This window comes from Salmo salar, chromosome 27 (assembly GCF_965601325.2).
Source record: "Salmo salar chromosome 27, fSalSal1, whole genome shotgun sequence".
NCBI lineage: Eukaryota > Metazoa > Chordata > Actinopteri > Salmoniformes > Salmonidae > Salmo > Salmo salar.
The window spans coordinates 42390978-42412268 of NC_138317.1; the positions used below are offsets into that span (position 1 = coordinate 42390978).

The 21291-nt window shown below is 42.6% G+C and overlaps 1 protein-coding gene across 4 annotated transcripts in view; it reads right to left on the reverse strand.

Annotated features, from left to right (window-relative positions):
* Positions 1–584: 584 nt before the first annotated feature.
* The window catches only part of LOC106589083 (homeobox-containing protein 1), a 28659-nt gene continuing 7952 nt past the window's right edge, over positions 585–21291 (reverse strand). For 2 of the 4 annotated variants that reach the window (XM_014178760.3, XM_014178762.3), the window contains 7 exons: positions 17641–17751; positions 12997–13245; positions 8806–8962; positions 3598–3680; positions 3295–3390; positions 1795–1913; positions 585–1562 (listed from right to left, as the gene is read on the reverse strand). In XM_014178760.3, the coding sequence (XP_014034235.3) occupies positions 1416–1562; positions 1795–1913; positions 3295–3390; positions 3598–3680; positions 8806–8962; positions 12997–13245; positions 17641–17751 (962 nt within the window). In that variant the 3' untranslated portion in view covers positions 585–1415. The remainder of the gene's footprint in view (positions 1563–1794; positions 1914–3294; positions 3391–3597; positions 3681–8805; positions 8963–12996; positions 13246–17640; positions 17752–21291) is intronic. The other 2 variants (XM_014178766.3, XM_045709823.2) reach the window with 2 other exon arrangements.

Consider the following 21291-nt stretch of genomic DNA (forward strand, 5'->3'; position numbering starts at 1 on the left):
TAAAATCCATATGTGAAATAAAGTGCTCCCCAATCACTCTCCATTTAAATTCAGAGGCTTTCATGCTTACATGTTCATTTATAATCATACTTGTAACATTATCAGCTAGCAATCTTTTTTTTTTTATGACCGGGGAGCACACAGCTGACATCAAATGAACATGAAAGCACATTAATAAAGCTCATCTTCTTGGAACTATCTGGATTAAAAGGAATGAGCAGGAAGGGAAGCTTTCTGTCACTCAGTACATATATATATATATATATATATATATATATATAATGATGATCTTATTCTAAAAGAAGGTGCTGCTTATAACACAGATACATTTACAAGTCATGATTAACAACCTTAATAATAATAATAATAATTTTATGTGGCCTTGAAGATCTTTTTTTGTTTTTATAACCCAAACCAGACTAGACTTTTGAGTACAGTCTAGCTTTTCGATGGGTTCGGAGGACTAGTGGTTCATGTCGATAAGAGAAACTCATTATTATTTCGCTACTTATGAATAATAAAAAAAAAATGTTCATTTGATCAATCAACATTTGTTGAGGAAAGACGACCATAAGGAAGCGTAGTAAATTAAACTCTTTAGTTTGGCTTGCTGACATTACAATTAAGACAGAATACAGATGTTTGTTGTTGTTGCAGAAACAGTCAACATATAATAGGAAACATTCCTTTTGAACAAGCTTATTAGAGAGAGAAACGTGTGATTCGTTATCATCCACCATCTTTGGGTTTACCTGAGATTCCATTTGTCCCTCAGGGTTGGACTCTTAACAACTGACCGGACTACTTGATTGATTGATCCCCAAAAAAGTCTAACAAGTTTTCCTAAGATCGGGTCAAAGACATTCAAGCGAGCAGAGAAGGCTGATATTATCACGCTGATATTATCGGAAACACTTATCGTCACACCAACAAAAAAAAATCAAAAATCAACTCGCCTCAACCAAACACACCCGTCTTCACCTTCTCATCAAACACACCTGACCTGCAGGTTCAAAACGTTCAGTTCCCACTCCAGTCCATTATTACACAACCACTCGTCAAAACCTTTAAAAAAAATAAAAAAGCAAGTAGCAAAGAAAACGTTAAAAGGCTGTTGAACTTCTAGAGGATTTAACCACTTAGACCCCTATTCTTTTATAAGGAGTCGTCTTTCGTTTAAGACTGGTCTTGGAATGCACTACATAGAGAGATAGAGATAAATATTGGCATTACTATAAAGCATGATTACTGTATAGACAGTGGCCTCCCTACCACTTAGAGGCACCGAGAGCTATAGCACCCTTTTCAACAATTAACTCTGACTTGTCATATCCCTTGAAGACATTCAGAGCATCTATTATTATTATTATTTTTAAATATTCCGTTATATATTCAAATCCACGCTCTCCCATTGGTCACTCCTCGTCCACTGTCTCTCTCTTCGATTCGTCAGCTTTCTGTTCCAGAACCTGAGGGGTGGGGCTTGGAGGGGGAAGGACCTCGACGGCAGCCAATGAGGAGGTGTCTTGTAGATCAAGGTCCTTCCTGGAAGAGATCTCTTCCTGTAAAAGGAAAAAGATAAGATTTTATTGTACTCATGCTGACCAGACAGTCCGCGTTACGTATCCCGCAAAATAAAATGTAAACATACATGTTACTCAATCATTTCATCCAAACAGCTCACACTACAAGTCCCACCTCTCCTATCTACTCATTGTTTTTTAGGAGCATATACCCACGTGGGTGATTTGAAAGATGAACTGAGGTCTACACTCCAGGTCCACACTGACTCACCTGCTCAATGAATCGTTGATTCACTTGCTCTGCGAAGTCCTGTGGTTCCATCTCCTCACCATTGGATTGACAGCTCGGGCTTGGAACCTCGATACCATGACTCTCCAAGATGGCTGCCTCTGACGGGGAGAAGGCGAGAGGGAAAAGGAAGGAGGGAAAAGAAAGCAGACAAAAAGGGTATAAACAGGGAAAGAGAAAGGGAAATGCTGTCCTATATCCACTACAGTGTCAAGCAACATGTAGCCCCTCTACCAGTAGCTCCACGTAGCCCCTCTACCAGTAGCTCCTCTACCAGTAGATACATGTAGCCCCTCTACCAGTAGCTCCACGTAGCCCCTCTACCAGTAGATACATGTAGCCCCTCTACCAGTAGCTCTACGTAGCCCCTCTACCAGTAGCCCCTCCACCAGTAGATACACGTAGCCCCTCTACCAGTAGCCCCTCTACCAGTAGCCCCTCTACCAGTAGATACACGTAGCCCCTCTACCAGTAGCCCCTCTACCAGTAGCCCCTCTACCAGTAGATACACATAGCCCCTCTGCCAGTAGATACATGTAGCCCCTCTGCCAGTAGCCCCTCTACCAGTAGCCCCTCTACCAGTAGATACATGTAGCCCCTCTACCAGTAGCCCCTCTACCAGTAGATACATGTAGCCCCTCTACCAGTAGATACATGTAGCCCCTCTACCAGTAGATACATGTAGCCCCTCTACCAGTAGCCCCTCTACCAGTAGATACATGTAGCCCCTCTACCAGTAGCCCCTCTACCAGTAGATACATGTCGCCCCTCTACCAGTAGATACATGTAGCCCCTCTACCAGTAGATACATGTCGCCCCTCTACCAGTAGATACATGTCGCCCCTCTACCAGTAGCCCCTCTACCAGTAGATACATGTAGCCCCTCTGCCAGTAGCCCCTCTGCCAGTAGCCCCTCTACCAGTAGATACATGTCGCCCCTCTACCAGTAGCCCCTCTACCAGTAGATACATGTAGCCCCTCTGCCAGTAGCCCCTCTACCAGTAGCCCCTCTACCAGTAGCCCCTCTACCAGTAGATACATGTCGCCCCTCTACCAGTAGATACATGTCGCCCCTCTACCAGTAGCCCCTCTACCAGTAGCCCCTCTACCAGTAGATACATGTAGCCCCTCTACCAGTAGATACATGTCGCCCCTCTACCAGTAGATACATGTCGCCCCTCTACCAGTAGCCCCTCTACCAGTAGCCCCTCTACCAGTAGATACATGTAGCCCCTCTACCAGTAGCCCCTCTACCAGTAGATACACATCTAGTAACATGTAGCCCCTCTACCAGTAGATACATGTAGCCCCTCTACCAGTAGATACATCTCCTACATCGGAAAATAGATATTCCAGCTAGCCTAACAATGGCTAACGTTGAACTCTTATCATAGTGCTGATACCTATCCAATGCTTTCAGGTCTACCCGAATGTGCCTGGGTGTTAGGGATAGGAGAGTGTTTTGGTATTTGAGATTCTCACCTATATTAGCCCGTCTCTTCATCTCTTTCCGGCGGTTGGCGAACCAGTTGTACACCTTCAGAGCCGTGACACGCTCAAACTCGGACAGCTTGCATCCTGGGTAATAGTGACAGAGGAGAGATGGACAAGTGAATAGGTGAAATTTGGTGAACCTTTTGAACATAGGACTTAATTGGTATTAAAATAACAGGTTGTTTAAAAGGGGCATAAGGAAAAAGGTAGATATGAATTCATGATAATTGGGTTAAGAATAAAGACATTGGTTACAGGGGTGTTGGTGGGCTGTGCTTGAACGAAACTGACCAGGTTTCTGGATGACTGAGTTGCAGGCGTTAGCGATCTCCTCTCTCTTCGCTTCATCAGGGTACTGGTTCTCCATGAAGAAACTGACAGACACAACAACCAGCCAATAAGAAGAGTGTTAGACAACCCCCCCACCCATGGCATTAACCAATCAGAAGCTACTACTGGCCGAAACGCTACAAAGCTACTGACCGAAACGCTACTGGCCGAAACGCTACAAAGCTACTGGCCGAAACGCTACAAAGCTACTGGCCGAAACGCTACAAAGCTACTGGCCGAAACGCTACTGGCCGAAACGCTACAAAACTACTGGCCGAAACGCTACAAAGCTACTGGCCGAAACGCTACTGGCCGAAACGCTACGAAGCTACTGGCCGAAACGCTACAAAGCTACTGGCCGAAACGCTACAAAGCTACTGGCCGAAACGCTACAAAGCTACTGGCCGAAACGCTACTGGCCGAAACGCTACTGGCCGAAACGCTACAAAGCTACTGGCCGAAACGCTACTGGCCGAAACGCTACAAAGCTACTGGCCGAAACGCTACAAAGCTACTGGCCGAAACGCTACAAAGCTACTGGCCGAAACGCTACAAAGCTACTGGCCGAAACGCTACAAAGCTACTGGCCGAAACGCTACAAAGCTACTGACCGAAACGCTACAAAGCTACTGGCCGAAACGCTACAAAGCTACTGGCCGAAACGCTACTGGCCGAAACGCTACAAAGCTCTGGAGCATCACTAATGGAGGAAGGAAGGAGAAAACATCCAGCTAGATTAGCCTCACCCACGGCTATTAAAGTGATGATCCAGTAGTTTTGTAGCATTTCAGCCAGTAGTTTTGTAGCATTTCAGCCAGTAGTTTTGTAGCATTTCAGCCAGTAGTTTTGTAGCATTTTAGCCAGTAGTTTTGTAGCATTTCAGCCAGTAGTTTTGTAGCATTTCAGCCAGTAGTTTTGTAGCATTTCAGCCAGTAGTTTTGTAGCATTTCAGCCAGTAGTTTTGTATCGTTTGAAAGTAGAGCTCACGAGCTAAAACGGGTCCCTGAAAATTGTGTACTACGTCATCTAAAAAAAAAAAAAAAAGTGCAATTTGTATAGGTTACAAATGTGTAAGTGCTTAAAAGATCCCTGACTGCATCGCTAACCAATCAGACACTCTCATTGAAATAGTACAGTAGATTAATGGGACACATTAGGTGGATTACATTCAGCACTGTTTTCACTATCCGTTTCTCTCCACTTCTAGGCAATAAATAAAAAACAACTTCATTTTACATAAACAAAGATTTATTGCACCACTTACTCCACCCTCCATCTTCCTCCTTTCCCTCCATTTCCCTGTCTGAATAATAACAGCTTCCCTTTACAAATAAACAGCAGGAGCACTTACACCCCACCCTTCCTCCATCACACTAACCTACAGTATCGCCCTTCAGCGGGACGGGAGTGTAAACTAGCCCATATAGAGAAGCAGCACTGCAGTGGCATTGCGTAATCCATAGAGCTATGTGACAGTGTGGGGTGGTCTACGTGCCTGTGTGTTCTCATTACTGAGAGTGACCTCTGCTTAGAAACATCACAGGAAGCAGAGTCGACTGCGTCGGGAAACAGTGCGACAAAGATCATTCTTATACTTAGGATGTACTTGGCTTTTTTAATAGGTTACAATTACGTTATAAAGAACACCAGTTTCTAAAACAGATGTATTACAAAGGCCATGATGGGAAATATCTTGTCATGACATCAATAACAACTAAAATCAATAGCCTCAACCGCTAATAATCAGTGTAGGGGTAGAACAAAAGCCCATAGCTCTCCAGGAAAAAGTTTGTTGACCACTGCAGTAATTGTGATTAGACCAGTTTTGGATCGGTCTCCTGACATGTATTTGTAATGAATTAACAGGAATCTCAGCATGATGGATTTAACCCCATGTCTGAATTGTCCGAATACTGTGATATCTATGTTGACACAGATTCGTATTCATTGAATTTGGGCAAAAGACATACATGTACAATATTGTGTGTACAATGTGTTCCCAGAGGAGTATTTATTAAAAAACGTATTTTGATACACTAGACTGATCTTGTCCCAGGAAGTTGAGGCATTAACCTTCTTACCCATTCCACTGAATAATGGTTGACTAACATTGTCTTGCAATATTTGCAATATTTCACCTACGATACAAATCCGTATCATAACAAATATACAAAATAGTACCTTTATTCATCAAATATTTTCATACATAAAAGTTAACATGTAATAAATGTGTGTAATAAAATTAAAACTTCAAAGCTCGTAAAACAATGTCAACTGTTTCAGATGTCTGTTGTTTTCAACCCCGGGATACACAGGAAAATAAACGAGAACCATGTGAAATGTTTAAAACAAAAATGTCCAATGAACATGAATCGTGTCAAACGAAACATGAAAACATGTTAAATAAAAAAATAACACTTCAACCTTGTTTCTAGCTCATTCTATAGTAAACAAGACAGCTGCCTAAATAAATGACAGTAGATGATTGAAGTGATAATGTCAGAGAAGCCTGTGTTTGGAGGATTTATCGTCTCGGGCCGGCAAACGTGCCAATATGTCCTCCAAACACCGGCTTCCATGGCATTATCACTTTTATACAACGAGTTATCAACATATTCAAATAATGATTGATATATATATAAAATATTTTGATGAATTTATTCCTACTATTTCATCCTTCCACAAGATAAAGTCCCGACACAAATCTAGGGTTACTACCCAAGCCGGCTGGTCGTTCGTTGTAATGGTTTGGTTACCAGAGACGCGACCCAGTCGTTCAGTCTTTTTGTTCTGTATCTATGGACCCAGTCGTTCAGTCTTTTTGTTCTGTATCTATGGACCCAGTCGTTCAGTCTTTTTGTTCTGTATCTATGGACGCAACCCAGTCGTTCATTCTGAATGTTCCATTGCCATACTGGCTGGCAACGCTCTTATCCCTTGCTTGCTAGCTAGCTATCCAACTATGGCTAACTTACAGTCACGTCTAAAAGTGTAGCCAGAATAAAAGTAGCTGCATTTGTATTTGTTTAAGCTGTTTTCTAGTGACATTTATTTGGATAAATCCATAACAATGAGCTAATGAGGCGCAATTTCACCTGACATAGAAAATGTACTCTCTCGGCAGGACACTGTTGTTCAGAGGAACTAGCAAACAACACAACTAACACAATCACTTCAAACTGAAGCTGGAAAGACTGCAAACTAGCTGCACTTCGTTTCATTGGACCTTTTTTTCCCCAATTGACATTTCTTTGCATATATCCAGAAAAATTAGGCCAGCTGATTCATGATTTTGACTGGCTGCGAAACGCTGCCTGTCTGTCTCGTCCCGACATGTTCATTACTATGGGACAGTTGGGGACAGCGAATTTGAATATTGAAACATTGTTGAAAATGTAACATGATGTCCTCTAGTTTAAGGAAAGTTCTCCACTATTAACAATAAGACAAATTTCCTATACCATCCCCTCCAGCTATAGATGTATCTCTTTAACCTGTTTGGGATAGGGGGCAGTATTTTCACGGCCGGATAAAAAACGTACCCGATTTAAACTGGTTACTACTCTTACCCAGAAATGAGAATATGCATATAATTAGTAGATTTGGATAGAAAACACAAAAGTTTCTAAAACTGTTTGAATGGTGGCTGTGAGTATAACAGAACTCATATGGCAGGCCAAAACCTGAGAGGATTCCATGCAGGAAGTGCCCTGTCTGACAATTTGTTGTCCTTCTAGGGCATCTCTATCAAAAATACAGCATCTCTGCTGTAACGTGACATTTTCTAAGGCTTTCATTGGCTCTCAGAAGGCGCCAGAAAGTGGAATGAGAGCTCTGCAGTCTCTGGGCGAAAAACAGTTTTTGTGAGTGGTCCTGCTGAGAACAATGACACTGGAGCGCGCGTGCACGAGACTACTCCATTTTTTTCTTTCAGTGTTTGAACGAATACAACGTCGCCCGGTTGGAATATTATCGCTATTTTACGAGAAAAATCGCATAAAAATGTATTTTAAACAGCGTTTGACATGCTTCAAAGTACGGTAATGGAATATTTTGAAATTTTTTGTCACGAAATGCGCCCGCGTGTCACCCTTCAGATACCGGATACTGACCTCAACGCACGAACAAAACGGAGCTATTTCAATATAACTATGGATTATTTGGAACCAAAACAACATTTGTTGTTGAAGTAGAAGTCCTGGGAGTGCATTCTGATGAAGAACAGCAAAGGTAATCCAATTTTTATTATAGTAAATCTGAGTTTGGTGAGGGCCAAACTTGGTGGGTGTCAAATTAGCTAGCCGTGATGGCCGGGCTATCTACTCAGAATATTGCAAAATGTGCTTTCGCCGAAAAGCTATTTTAAAATCTGACACCGCGATTGCATGAAGGAGTTCTGTATCTATAATTCCTAAAATAATTATGTATTTTGTGAACGTTAATTGTGAGTAATTAAGTAAATTCACCGTAAGTTTGCGGTGTGTATGCTAGTTGCTAGTTCTGAACATCACATGCTAATGTAAAAAGCTGGTTTTTGATATAAATATGAACTTGATTGAACAAAACATACATGTATTGTATAACAATGTCCTAGGAGTGTCATCTGATGAAGATCAAAGGTTAGTGCTGCATTTAGCTGTGTTTTGTTTTTTGTGACATATATGCTTGCTTGAAAAATGGCTGTGTGGTTATTTCTGACTATGTACTCTCCTAACATAATCTAATGTTTTGCTTTCGCTGTAAAGCCTTTTGGAAATCGGACAGTGTGGTTAGATTAACGAGAGTCTTATCTTTCAAATGGTGTAAAATAGTCCTATGTTTGAGAACTTTGAATTATGACATTGTGGTTTTAAATTTGGCGCTCTGATGTGTCACTGGCTGTTGAATAGTGCGGGACGATGTCGTCCCACCTACCCTAGAGAGGTTAACTCTACAACATTATTTGTACTTTATTATTAGTTTCTTTATTTTGTTTAGATTGACTTTATTTGAGTAAATAGCAGTCACTGAGTGTGCTTTTCTTCCAGGTGTGTGTCAACATAGATAATGATTTAAATGTATTTATAAAGCTCTTTCTCCATAAGCAGAAAGTTGGCTAGTCAAATGGAAAACAATGCACCACTATTGTAATGGATACCCAATCCAATTGGAGCTCTTTGATTGGCTCACCTCTCCATGATTGACTGGCACTCCTTCCTCCAGGTGAACCTGCTTCCCCTCCGCAGCCTCAGAGGACCGCCCACCATCCCGCCCCTCTCCCCGGGGCTGACCCCCGTCCTCCAATCAGGCTCCTCCTTCACCAGGGAGCGCATCGACAGGGTAGCCCCTAGATGGGCCGTAACGAGAGGGGGAGGTGGCGAGAGAAAGGTAAGGGAGGAGAGGGGGAGGTGGCGAGAGAAAGGGAAGGGAGGAGAGGGGGAGGTGGAGAGAGAAAGGGAATGCAGGAGAGGGGGAGGTGGCCAGAGGGGGAGGTGGAGAGAGAGGGGGAGGTGGCGAGAGAGGGATGTGAGAGAAAGAGGTGAGAGAGGAAGGTGAGAGGGGAAGAAGGAAGGGAGGGGGAAGGTGAGAGGGGGAGGGAGGGAGTTAGAGAAGGAGGAAGGTGAGCAAGAGGGAGGGAGGTGAGAGAGGGAGTGAGAGAGGGTAGTGAGGGAAGGTGAGGGAGGAAGCTTAAACATCAGATAAAGTAACCCATTGTAACTATTAGTTACAGTGGGGGGAAAAAGTATTAGATCCCCTGCTGATTTTGTACGTTTGCCCACTGACAAAGAAAGGATCAGTCTATAATTTTAATGGTAGGTTTATTTGAACAGTGAGAGACAGAATAACAACAAAAATATCCAGAAAAACGCATGTCAGAAATGTTATAAATTGATTTGCATTTTAATGAGGGAAATAAGTATTTGACCCCCTCTCAATCAGAAAGATTTCTGGCTCCCAGGTGTCTTTTATACAGGCAACGAGCTGAGATTAGGAGCACACTCTTAAAGGGAGTGCTCCTAACCGCAGTTTGCTACCTGTAAAAATGACACCTGTCCACAGAAGCAATCAATCAATCAATCAATCAGATTCCAAACTCTCCACTATGGCCAAGACCAAAGAGCTCTCCAAGGATGTCAGGGACAAGATTGTAGACCTAGACAAGGCTGGAATGGGCTACAAGACCATCGCCAAGCAGCTTGGTGAGAAGGTGACAACAGTTGGTGCGATTATTCGCAAATGGAAGAAACACAAAAGAACTGTCAATCTCCCTCGGCCTGGGGCTCCATGCAAGATCTCACCTCGTGGAGTTGCAATGATCATGAAAACGGTGAGGAATCAGCCCAGAACTACACGGGAGGATCTTGTCAATGATCTCAAGGCAGCTGGGACCATAGTCACCAAGAAAACAATTGGTAACACACTACGCCATGAAGGACTGAAATCCTGCAGCGCCCGCAAGGTCCCCCTGCTCAAGAATACATATACAGTGCCTTGCGAAAGTATTCGGCCCCCTTGAACTTTTCGACCTTTTGCCACATTTCAGGCTTCAAACATAAAGATAAAAAACTGTAATTTTTTGTAAAGAATCAACAACAAATGGGACACAATTATGAAGTGGAACGAAATTTATTGGATATTTCAAACTTTTTTAACAAATAAAAAACTGAAAAATTGGCCGTGCAAAATTATTCAGCCCCTTTACTTTCAGTGCAGCAAACTCTCTCCAGAAGTTCAGTGAGGATCTCTGAATGATCCAATGTTGACCTAAATGACTAATGATGATAAATAGAATCCACCTGTGTGCAATCAGGTCTCCGTATAAATGCACCTGCTCTGTGATAGTCTCAGAGGTCCGTTTAAAGCGCAGAGAGCATCATGAAGAACAAGGAACACACCAGGCAGGTCCGAGATACTGTTGTGGAGAAGTTTAAAGCCGGATTTGGATACAGAAAGATTTCCCAAGCTTTAAACATCCCAAGGAGCACTGTGCAAGCGATAATATTGAAATCGAAGGAGTATCAGACCACTCCAAATCTACGAAGACCCGGCCGTCCCTCTAAACTTTCAGCTCATACAAGGAGAAGACTGATCAGAGATGCAGCCAAGAGGCCCATGATCACTCTGGATGAACTGCAGAGATCTACAGCTGAGGTGGGAGACTCTGTCCATAGGACAACAATCAGTCGTATACTGCACAAATCTGGCCTTTATGGAAGAGTGGCAAGAAGAAAGCCATTTCTTAAAGATATCAATAAAAAGTGTTGTTTAAAGTTTGCCACTAGCCACCTGGGAGACACACCAAACATGTGGAAGAAGGTGCTCTGGTCAGATGAAACCAAAATCGAACTTTTTGGCAACAATGCAAAACGTTATGTTTGGCGTAAAAGCAACACAGCTCATCACCCTGAACACACCATCCCCACTGTCAAACATGGTGGTGGCAGCATCATGGTTTGGGCCTGCTTTTCTTCAGCAGGGGCAGGGAAGATGGTTAAAATTGATGGGAAGATGGATGGAGCCAAATACAGGACCATTCTGGAAGAAAACCTGATGGAGTCTGCAAAAGACCTGAGACTGGGACGGAGATTTGTCTTCCAACAAGACAATGATCCAAAACATAAAGCAAAATCTACAATGGAATGGTTCACAAATAAACATATCCAGGTGTTAGAATAGCCAAGTCAAAGTCCAGACCTGAATCCAATCGAGAATCTGTGGAAAGAACTGAAATCTGCTGTTCACAAACGCTCTCCATCCAACCTCACTGAGCTCGAGCTGTTTTGCAAGGAGGAATGGGCAAAAATTTCAGTCTCTCGATGTGCAAAACTGATAGAGACATACCCCAAGCGACTTACAGCTGTAATCGCAGCAAAAGGTGGCGCTACAAAGTATTAACCAACAAGACAAGGGGGCTGAATAATTTTGCACGCCCAATCTTTCTGTTTTTTATTTGTTAAAAAAGTTTGAAATATCCAATAAATTTCGTTCCACTTCATGATTGTGTCCCACTTGTTGTTGATTCTTCACAAAAAATTACAGTTTTATATCTTTATGTTTGAAGCCTGAAATGTGGCAAAAGGTCGAAAAGTTCAAGGGGGCCGAATACTTTCGCAAGGCACTGTACATGCCCGTCTGAAGTTTGCCAATGAACATCTGAATGATTCCGAGGACAACAAATAAAAGTGTTGTGGTCAGATGAGACCAAAATTGAGTTTTTTGGCATCAACTCAACATGTTTGGAGGAGGAGGAATGCTGCCTATGACCCCAAGAACACCATCCCCACCATCAAACATGGAGGTGGAAACATTATGCTTTGGGGGTGTTTTTCTGCTAAAGGGACAGGACAACTTCACTGCATCAAAGGGACGATGGACGGGGCCATGTACCGTCAAATCTTGGGTGAGAACCTCCTTCCCTCAGCCAGGGCATTGAAAATGGGTCGTGGATGGGTATTCCAGCATGACAATGACCCAAAACACACGGCCAAGGCAACAAAGGAGTGGCTCAAGAAGAAGCACATTAAGGTCCTGGAGTGGCCTAGCCAGTCTCCAGACCTTAATCTCATAGAAAATCTGTGGAGGGAGCTGAAGGTTCGAGTTGCCAAACGTCAACCTCGAAACCTTAATGACTTGGAGAAGATCTTCAAAGAGGAGTGGGACAAAATCCCTCCTGAGATGTGTGCAAACCTGGTGGCCACCTACAAGAAACGTCTGACCTCTGTTATTGCCAACAAGGGTTTTGCTACCAAGTACTCAGTCATGTTTTGCAGAGGGGTCAAATACTTATTTCCCTCATTAAAATGCAAATAGTTTTTGACGTGTTTTTCTGGATTTTTTTGTTGTTATTCTGTCTCTCACTGTTCAAATAAACCTACTATTAAAATTATAGACTGATCCTTTCTTTGTCAGTGGGCAAACGTACAAAATCAGCAGGGGATCAAATACTCCCCCCCCCCCCCACTGTATGAGAAAGAAGTGATGGTTCAATCACATGACTGTTGTATTTTAATAAGGATTTGGTCACTTTTAGGATACATGACATCCCTCGGACTGACAGTGGGAAGGCACAAAGTGGACACAAAGACAGGCATGCAGGCTATGTGATGACAGGATGTACCAGAGAGACACGGGTCACTGAGGGCTGCAGTTTCTTTTTTTCTTTTTTTTTACTTTGGTAATGGAACTCAAAAGAGTTGGAGCTTGACCTAAAACCTGGACTAGTAAAAACGTTGCCTGCCTCGTTCCTGAACAGCCACAGACAGAACTGAGGAGAGAGAGGGAGGGTTGAGCCCTGTAGAGTGGTTGCCTGTTATGGGCATGAGTGGGCAGGGGGGGGCTTGCTGTTACCTGGCTGTTACCTGGCTGTTACCTGGCTGTTACCTGGCTGTGCCTGCTGTGCGGCAGCAGTGTACCATGGGAGGAGGTGCATCAGCAGCTCTCTCTGTCTGCCCCAGGTGGTAGTGGCCGCAGCTGTGGCGCCCGTAGTAGCGTTTCCCACCATCCCTGTGACGTCTCTGTCCCCTCCCCTGGCGGGTCCAGAGCCCGGGTTCTGGCCCAACCCCTGGCCAAGACCACAGAGCCCTGGGCCCAGACCCGCCGGGCCGTGCTGGCTTTCACTCCATCTCAGCCCTTCATTAAGGACAAAACCAAACCAGTGGTCAGGTCAGGCCACAGACGTATCTAGGTAGACATACAGGAGTTTGGGCAATATTGGTTTAAGATTTAGGCCTCGAGTTAACAGAAGTCTGTTTGTATGTCTATCAATAGGAATGTCGTTCATTAAAATGCCAGGCCAGACATTACTTTTAGTTTTTTTTTTTTTTTAACATTACGTTTTATAACTGAATCTTACTGACCTCATCCAATCATTTTTGTGGCCACAATGTGTTAGTCAAGTTAACAAGAGAAACTTTGAGATTACTGTTCTGAATAGGTAAACCGTGGACAGGTCCAAAAGTGTAGTAATGAAGTGCCCACCAGGTAGAAAGGCATAGAGAAAGGCAACATGTTAGCATTAGGATCCAGAATTAGCATCATTGTTAGTATTAGAGATGGGGTTATTATGGTTAGCCTGTTAGCCATGTAGGAATGAAAACCAGCACCGGAATTCTACCTTTCCAGGATCAGGATTGAGAACCACACAGAAGCAGCATCAGCAATGCTTGGGGAAGAAGGGACGAGAGGACAGGGGGATGGCATGAAGAAGGGAGGGGTAGGTAGATTGTTCATGAAGGCTTATTTTCATGCATTTTACTCATGTGACATACCAGTGAAGCACTAAAGTGACAGATTAAACATTGTAATAGTTAGGCTAATGTCTTCACTGATGTAGAATTGAGCAAACAATTTCATTTTCAAAACACTTCTAGTGCATCTATACATTGGTCTGTGTGGATGTTTATTGTTGACTTCTTATGAGGTCACAAGGTTCCTGTAGCCTGGGTTCAGATGGATCACAATGTTCCTGTAGCCTGGGTTCAGGTGGATCACAATGTTCCTGTAGCCTGAGTCTAGATGGATCACAATGTTCCTGTAGCCTGGGTTCAGATGGATCACAATGTTCCTGTAGCCTGGGTTCAGATGGGTCACAATGTTCCTGTAGCCTGAGTCTAGATGGATCACAATGTTCCTGTAGCCTGAGTCTAGATGGATCACAATGTTCCTGTAGCCTGGGTTCAGATGGATCACAATGTTCCTGTAGCCTGGGTTCAGATGGATCACAATGTTCCTGTAGCCTGGGTTCAGATGGATCACAATGTTCCTGTAGCCTGGGTTCAGATGGGTCACAATGTTCCTGTAGCCTGGGTTCAGATGGGTCACAATGTTCCTGTAGCCTGGGTTTAGGTGGATCACAATGTTCATGTAGCCTGGGTTCAGATGGATCACAATGTTCCTGTAGCCTGAGTCTAGGTGGATCACAATGTTCCTGTAGCCTGAGTCTAGATGGGTCACAATGTTCCTGTAGCCTGAGTCTAGATGGGTCACAATGTTCCTGTAGCCTGGGTTCAGATGGATCACAATGTTCCTGTAGCCTGGGTTTAGATGGATCACAATGTTCCTGTAGCCTGGGTTTAGGTGGATCACAATGTTCCTGTAGCCTGGGTTCAGATGGATCGCAATGTTCCTGTAGCCTGAGTCTAGGTGGATCGCAATGTTCCTGTAGCCTGGGTCTAGATGGATCACAATGTTCCTGTAGCCTGAGTTTAGATGGGTCACAATGTTCCTGTAGCCTGAGTCTAGATGGATCAGAATGTTCCTGCAGCCTGGGTTTAGAGGCATCACAATGTTCCTGTAGCCTGGGTTCAGATGGATCACAATGTTCCTGTAGCCTGGGTTTTGATGGATCACAATGTTCCTGTAGCCTGGGTTTAGGTGGATGGACAGACAACACACTCATCCACTAGAGTTTCACTTCAAACCAGATGACTTTAACATAATTGATTAATATCTACAGCAAAGGCTGGTTTACAGTCAGTCGTCTATCGACATGTGTGTAGACAAATAACGTGGCGACATCATGAACATTCTATTGTCATCCGACAGTCAAACTTGTTGTTATGACAACGAATAAACACAAAACAGTGGCCCGGTGCTCCAAACGGCACCGTCTATTTCAACACCAATAAACCCCATCCGTTTAAAAATTCAGTAAAATGTCAATCTAGCAAGCTAGGCAACTAAAAGCAATTTTCTAAACAATGGTTTGGTTCGTTGCTAGCTAGTAAGCTACAGTGCCATCAGAAAATATTTATGCCCCTTGACTTTTTCCACATTTTGTTGTGTTACAGCCTGAATTTAAAACGGATTAAATGGAGATTGGTTGTCACTGGCCTACACACAATACCCCATTATGTCAAAGTGGAATTACATTTTTAGAAATGTTTACAAATTAATTAAATTAAAAGCTGAAAATGTCTTCAATTAATAATTATTCAACACCTTTGTAATGGCAAGCCTAAATAAGTTCAGAATAAAAAATAAAAAAAAGTGCTTAACAAGTCACATAAGTTGCATGGACTCACTCTGTGTGCAATAAGTGTTTAACATGAGTTTTGAATGACTACTTCATTATCTGTAAGGTTCCTCAGTCGAGCAGTGAATTTCAAACCCAGATTCAACCACAAAGACCAGGGAGGTTTTCCAATGCCTCGCAAACAAGGGCACCTATTGGTAGATGGGTAAAAATATAAAAAGCAGACATTGAATATCCCTTTTATTATGGTGAAGTTATTAATTACACTTTGGATGGTGTATCAATACAGAGTCACTACAAAGATATAGGTGACCTTCCTAATGCAGTTGCCGGAGATGAAGGAAACCACTCAGGGATTTCAGCATTAGGCCAATGCTGACTTCATAAACAGTTTAACGGCTGGATCAACATTTTAGTCACTAAACAATCCTAACCTAATTGACAGAATAAAAGGAGGAATCCTGTACAGAAAAAAAGATTCCAAAACATGCATCCTGTTCGCAACAAGGCACTGAATTCTCTATGTAGTGTTGTCTCTCTCGTTGTGATGTGTGTTTTGTCCTATTTATATTGTATTTATTTTTAATCCCAGGCCCCTGTCCCCGCAGGAGGCCTTTTGCCTTTTGGTAGGCCGTCATTGTAAATAAGAATTTGCTCTTAAACTGACTTGTCTAGTTAAATAAAGGTTAAATAAAAAATTTAAGTAAAACAGCTAAAAAAAAAATGGCAAAGCAATTAACTTGTTGGCCTAAAATCAAAGTGTTATGTTTGTAATCGTTAAGGACTGGAGAGTTTTTCAGGATAAAAATATCTGACGGAATGGATCTAAGAACAGGCAAAATCCTAGAAGAAAACCTGGTTCAGTCTGCTTTCCATCACACTCTGGGAGATTCATTCACCTTTCATCAGGACAATAACTTAAAACACAAAGCCAAATCTACACTGGAGTTGTTTACCTAGAAGACAGCGAATGTTCCTGAATGGCCGAGTCACAGTTTTGACTCAAATATTCTTGAAAATATATGGCAAGACCTGAAAATAGTTGTCTAGCAATGATGAACAACCAATTTAACAGAGCTTGAAGAATTTTGAAAATAATAAAAAAGTGGGAAATGTTGCACAATCCAGGTGTGGAAAGCTCTTAAGAGATTTACCCAGAATGACTGACAGCTGTAATCACTGCCAAATGTGATTCTAACATGTATTGATTGAGGGGGTTGAATACTTATCTGATCAAGAAACAGTATATTAGTGTTTTATTTTTAATCAATTTCTAAAAACATGTTTTCACTTTGTCATTATGGGGTAGTGTGTGTAGATGGTTGAGAGAGAAAATTTTTTTTTAATCCATTTTGAATTCAGGCTGTAACAACAAAAATGTGAAATAAGTCAAGGTGTATGAATACTTTCTGAAGGCACTGTATCTAGCTAGCTAGCTAGAGTTCAAATAATGACCAGAGTATAGCTGACAACATCTTGACTTGAGCTACTTTATAAAATCATTACTACAGGAAAATAAACCCACATCATCATTATTACCAAGGTAATGGCAAGCTGACAGAATAACTTACTGCCAGCGTGACCAAATAAAAGCAGGATGATTGTGTTAGTTGCCGTGGCAGCCCGGCGAACCACGACAACGGACACTGCGACAGTTGCAGACGCTTCACATGTTTTCCCATGTCTGTGCGACAAGGAAATTGACAGTCATTTAAATGCTGTTTTGACTAGCGACACTTGTCGCATTCTAAATTGTCTACAGACATGTCGTTACACCAAGTATAAATGTGGCGTGTGTTTTTAAATCCTACTGTATATGTTCTCTCAGTCATAGATCTCTCGGTCTCCTGATCTCTGTACTTCACTGAATTCTCCAGCCCTCGAGAACCAGAGAGATGTGTGTGTGGGGATTCACAATGCAGGATTAGCGGTACGGGACATAGGATGGACAGAGGGGGAAAGGTGACGACAACAAGCAGCAGTCCAGCTAATAGAATGGAGTCAACATGAACCTCTCCCTTCCCTTAGCCACCTCCTACACTGGTTCTTACCTGGGTTGTTTCTCTCAAGCAGGTACCAGCGGTAGAAGGCTCTGCGTTTGGAGTCACTCATCTCCAAGCCCTGCTGCAGCAACCACTGAGAGATATAGCTCTGACTGATGCCTAGGGAGAAGAGAGGAGAAAACGGACTGATACCTAGGGAGAGGAGATAACGGACTGATACCTAGGGAGAGGAGATAACGAACTGATACCTAGGGAGAGGAGATAACGGACTGATACCTAGGGAGAGGAGATAACGAACTGATACCTAGGGAGAGGAGATAACGAACTGATACCTAGGGAGAGGAGATAACGGACTGATACCTAGGGAGAAGATAACGGACTGATACCTAGGGAGAAGATAACGGACTGATACCTAGGGAGAAGATAACGGACTGATACCTAGGGAGAAGATAACGGACTGATACCCAGGGAGGAGATAACGGACTGATACCCAGGGAGGAGATAACGGACTGATACCCAGGGAGAGGAGAGGAGATAACGGACTGATACCCAGGGAGAAGAGAGGAGATAACGGACTGATACCTAGGGAGAAGAGAGGAGATAACGGACTGATACCTAGGGAGAAGAGAGGAGATAACGAACTGATACCTAGTGAGAAGAGAGGAGATAACGGACTGATACCTAGGGAGAGGAGAGGAGATAACGGACTGATACCTAGGGAGAAGAGAGGAGATAACGGACTGATACCTAGGGAGAAGAGAGAAGATAAACGGACTGATGCCTAGGGAGAAGAGAGGAGATAACGGACTGATACCTAGGGAGGGGTTCTACAGCACATTCGGAAAGTATTCAGACCCCTTGACTTATTTCCACATTTTGTTACAGCTTATTCTAAAATAGATTAAGTAATTTCCCCCCACTCAATCTACACACACAATACCCCATAATGACAGCGAAAAACAGGTTTTTAGGATTCTTTAGCAAATTTATATATAAAAAAAAAAAAACTTATCTACATAAGTATTCAGAACCTTTGCTATGAGACTCAAAATTGAGCTCAGGTTGCATTTTGTTTCCATTGATCATCCTTGAGATGTTTCTACAACTTGGAGTCTGTGGTAAATTCAATTGATTGGACATGATTTGGAAAGGCACACACCTGTCTATATAAAAGGTCCCACAGTTGACAATGCCTGTCAGAGCAAAAAACAAGTCATGAGGTTGAAGGAATTCTCCGTAGAGGTCTGAGACAGGATAGTGTCGAGGCACAAATCTGGGGAAGGGTACCAACATTTTTGTAGCATTGAAATGTTCCCAAGAACACAGTGGCCTCCATCATTCTTAAATGGAAGAAGCTTGAAACCACCAATACTCTTCCTAGAGCTGGCCGCCCGGGCAAACTGAAAAATTGGGGGAGAAGGGACTTGGTCAGGGAGGTCACCAAGAACCTGATGGTCACTCTGACAGAGCTCCAGAGTTCCTCTGTGGAGATGGGAGAAACTTCCAGAAGGACAACCATCTCTGCAGCACTCCACCAAATATGGCCTTTATGCTAGTGGTCAGGCGGAAGCCACTCTTCAGTAAAAGACAAGACAGCCCGCTTGGAGTTTGCCAAAAGGCACCCAAAGGACAGGCCATGAGAAAGAAGATTCTCTGGTCTGATGAAACCAAGATTGAACTATTTGACCTGAATTCTAAGCATCACTTCTGGAGTAATCCCTACGGTGAAGCATGGTGGTGGTGGCAGCATTATGCTGTGGGAATGTTTTTTTAGCAGCAGGGACTGGGAGACTAGTCAGGATCGAGGGAAAGATGAACAGAGCAAAGAACAGTGGTGGAAAAAGTACAAAATTGTCATACTTTAGTAAAATAAAAAATACATTAATAGAAAATGACTCAAGTAAAAGTGAAAGTCACCCAGTAAGATACTACTTGAGTAAGAGTATAAAAGTATTTGGTTTTAAATATGCATTACCAGTCTAAAGTTTGGACAAGCCTATGCATTCCAGGGTTTTTCAATATTTTTACTATTTTCTACATTGTGGAATAATAGTGAAGACATCAAAACTATGAAATAACACATATGGAATCATATAATAACCCCCCCCAAAAAAGTGTTAATCAAAACACATTTTATATTTGAGTTTCTTCACCCTTTGCCTTGATGACAGCTTTGAATGAGTAGGTGTGTCCAAACTTGACTGGTACTGTACTTAAGTATCAAAAGTAAAAATCATTTCTAATTCCTTATTTTAAGCAAACCAGATGGCACCATTTTCTTGTTTATTTTATTTCCCAGATAACCAGGGGCACGCTCCAACATTCAGACATCATTTACAAACGAAGCATGTGTTTAGTGAGTCCGCCAGATAAGAGGCAGTAGGGATGTTCTATAGATAGTGGAGTACAGATACACCAAAAAACTACTTAAGTAAAAGTACTTTACACAACTCTGAAAACCTGCTCCAGAGTGCTCAGGACCTCAGACTAGGGAAAAGGTTAACCTTCCAACAGGACAACGACCCTAAGCACACAGCCAAGACAATGCAGGAATGGCTTCGGGACAAGTCTCTGAATGTCCTTGTGTGGCCCAGCCAGAGCCCGGACTTGAACCTGATCGAACATCTCTGGAGGCCTGAAAATAGCGACGCTCCCCATCCAACCTGACAGAGCTTGAGAGGATCTGCCAAGAAGAATGGGAGAAACTCCCCAAATACAGGTGTGCCAAGCTTGTAGCATCATAACCAAAAATACTTTTTTATATTATCTTTATTTAAATAGGCCATGGTGGTGAAGTAATGACAATATAGCAATTAAACACTGGAATGGTAGAATGTGCAGAAGATCAATGTGCAAGTAGAGATACTTGGGTGCGAAGGAGCAAGATAAATAACTTGAGGCTGCAATCGCTGCCAAAGGTGCTTCAACAAAGCACTGAGTAAAGGGTCTGAATACTTATGTAAATGTAATATCAGTTTCTGTAATAAGTGTGCAAAAATTTCTAAAAACCTGTTTTTGCTTTGTCATTATGGGGTATTGTGATGTCATTATGGGGTATTGTGATGTCATTATGGGGTATTGTGTGTAGATTGATGAGGGGACATAAACAATTCAATCCATTTTAGAGTCAGGCTGTAACCCAACAAAATTTGGAACAAATCAAGAGGGTCTGAATACTTTCACAATGCACTGTATAGAGTGCCTTCAGAAAGTACTTATACCACTGGACTTAATACAGTTTGTTGTGTTACAACCTGAATTCAACATTATTTTTTATTATCTCACCCATCTACACACAATACCCCATAATGACATCACAATACCCCATAATGACAAAGTAAAAACATGGTTTTAGAAATGTTTCAATGGGATTCATATCTGGACTTTCACATTCTTGTTCTGAAGACATTCCAACATTGTTTTAGATTGGGGTCATTGTACTGTTGGAACTTAAATCGCCTCCTCCAGTCTAAGGACGTTTGCACTCTGAAGCAGGTTCTCATCATGGATATGCCCGTATTTGGTTCCACTCATTGTTCTATCCATCCTTAAAAAAGAAAATTTAAAAAAAAGTGTCCCAGTCCCTGCCGCTGAAAAACATCCCCATAGCATGATGCTGCCACCACCATGCTTCATGGTAGGGATGTTGTTAGGGGGGGGGGGGGGGGGGGGGGAATGAGCTGTGCCTGGTTTTCCCAG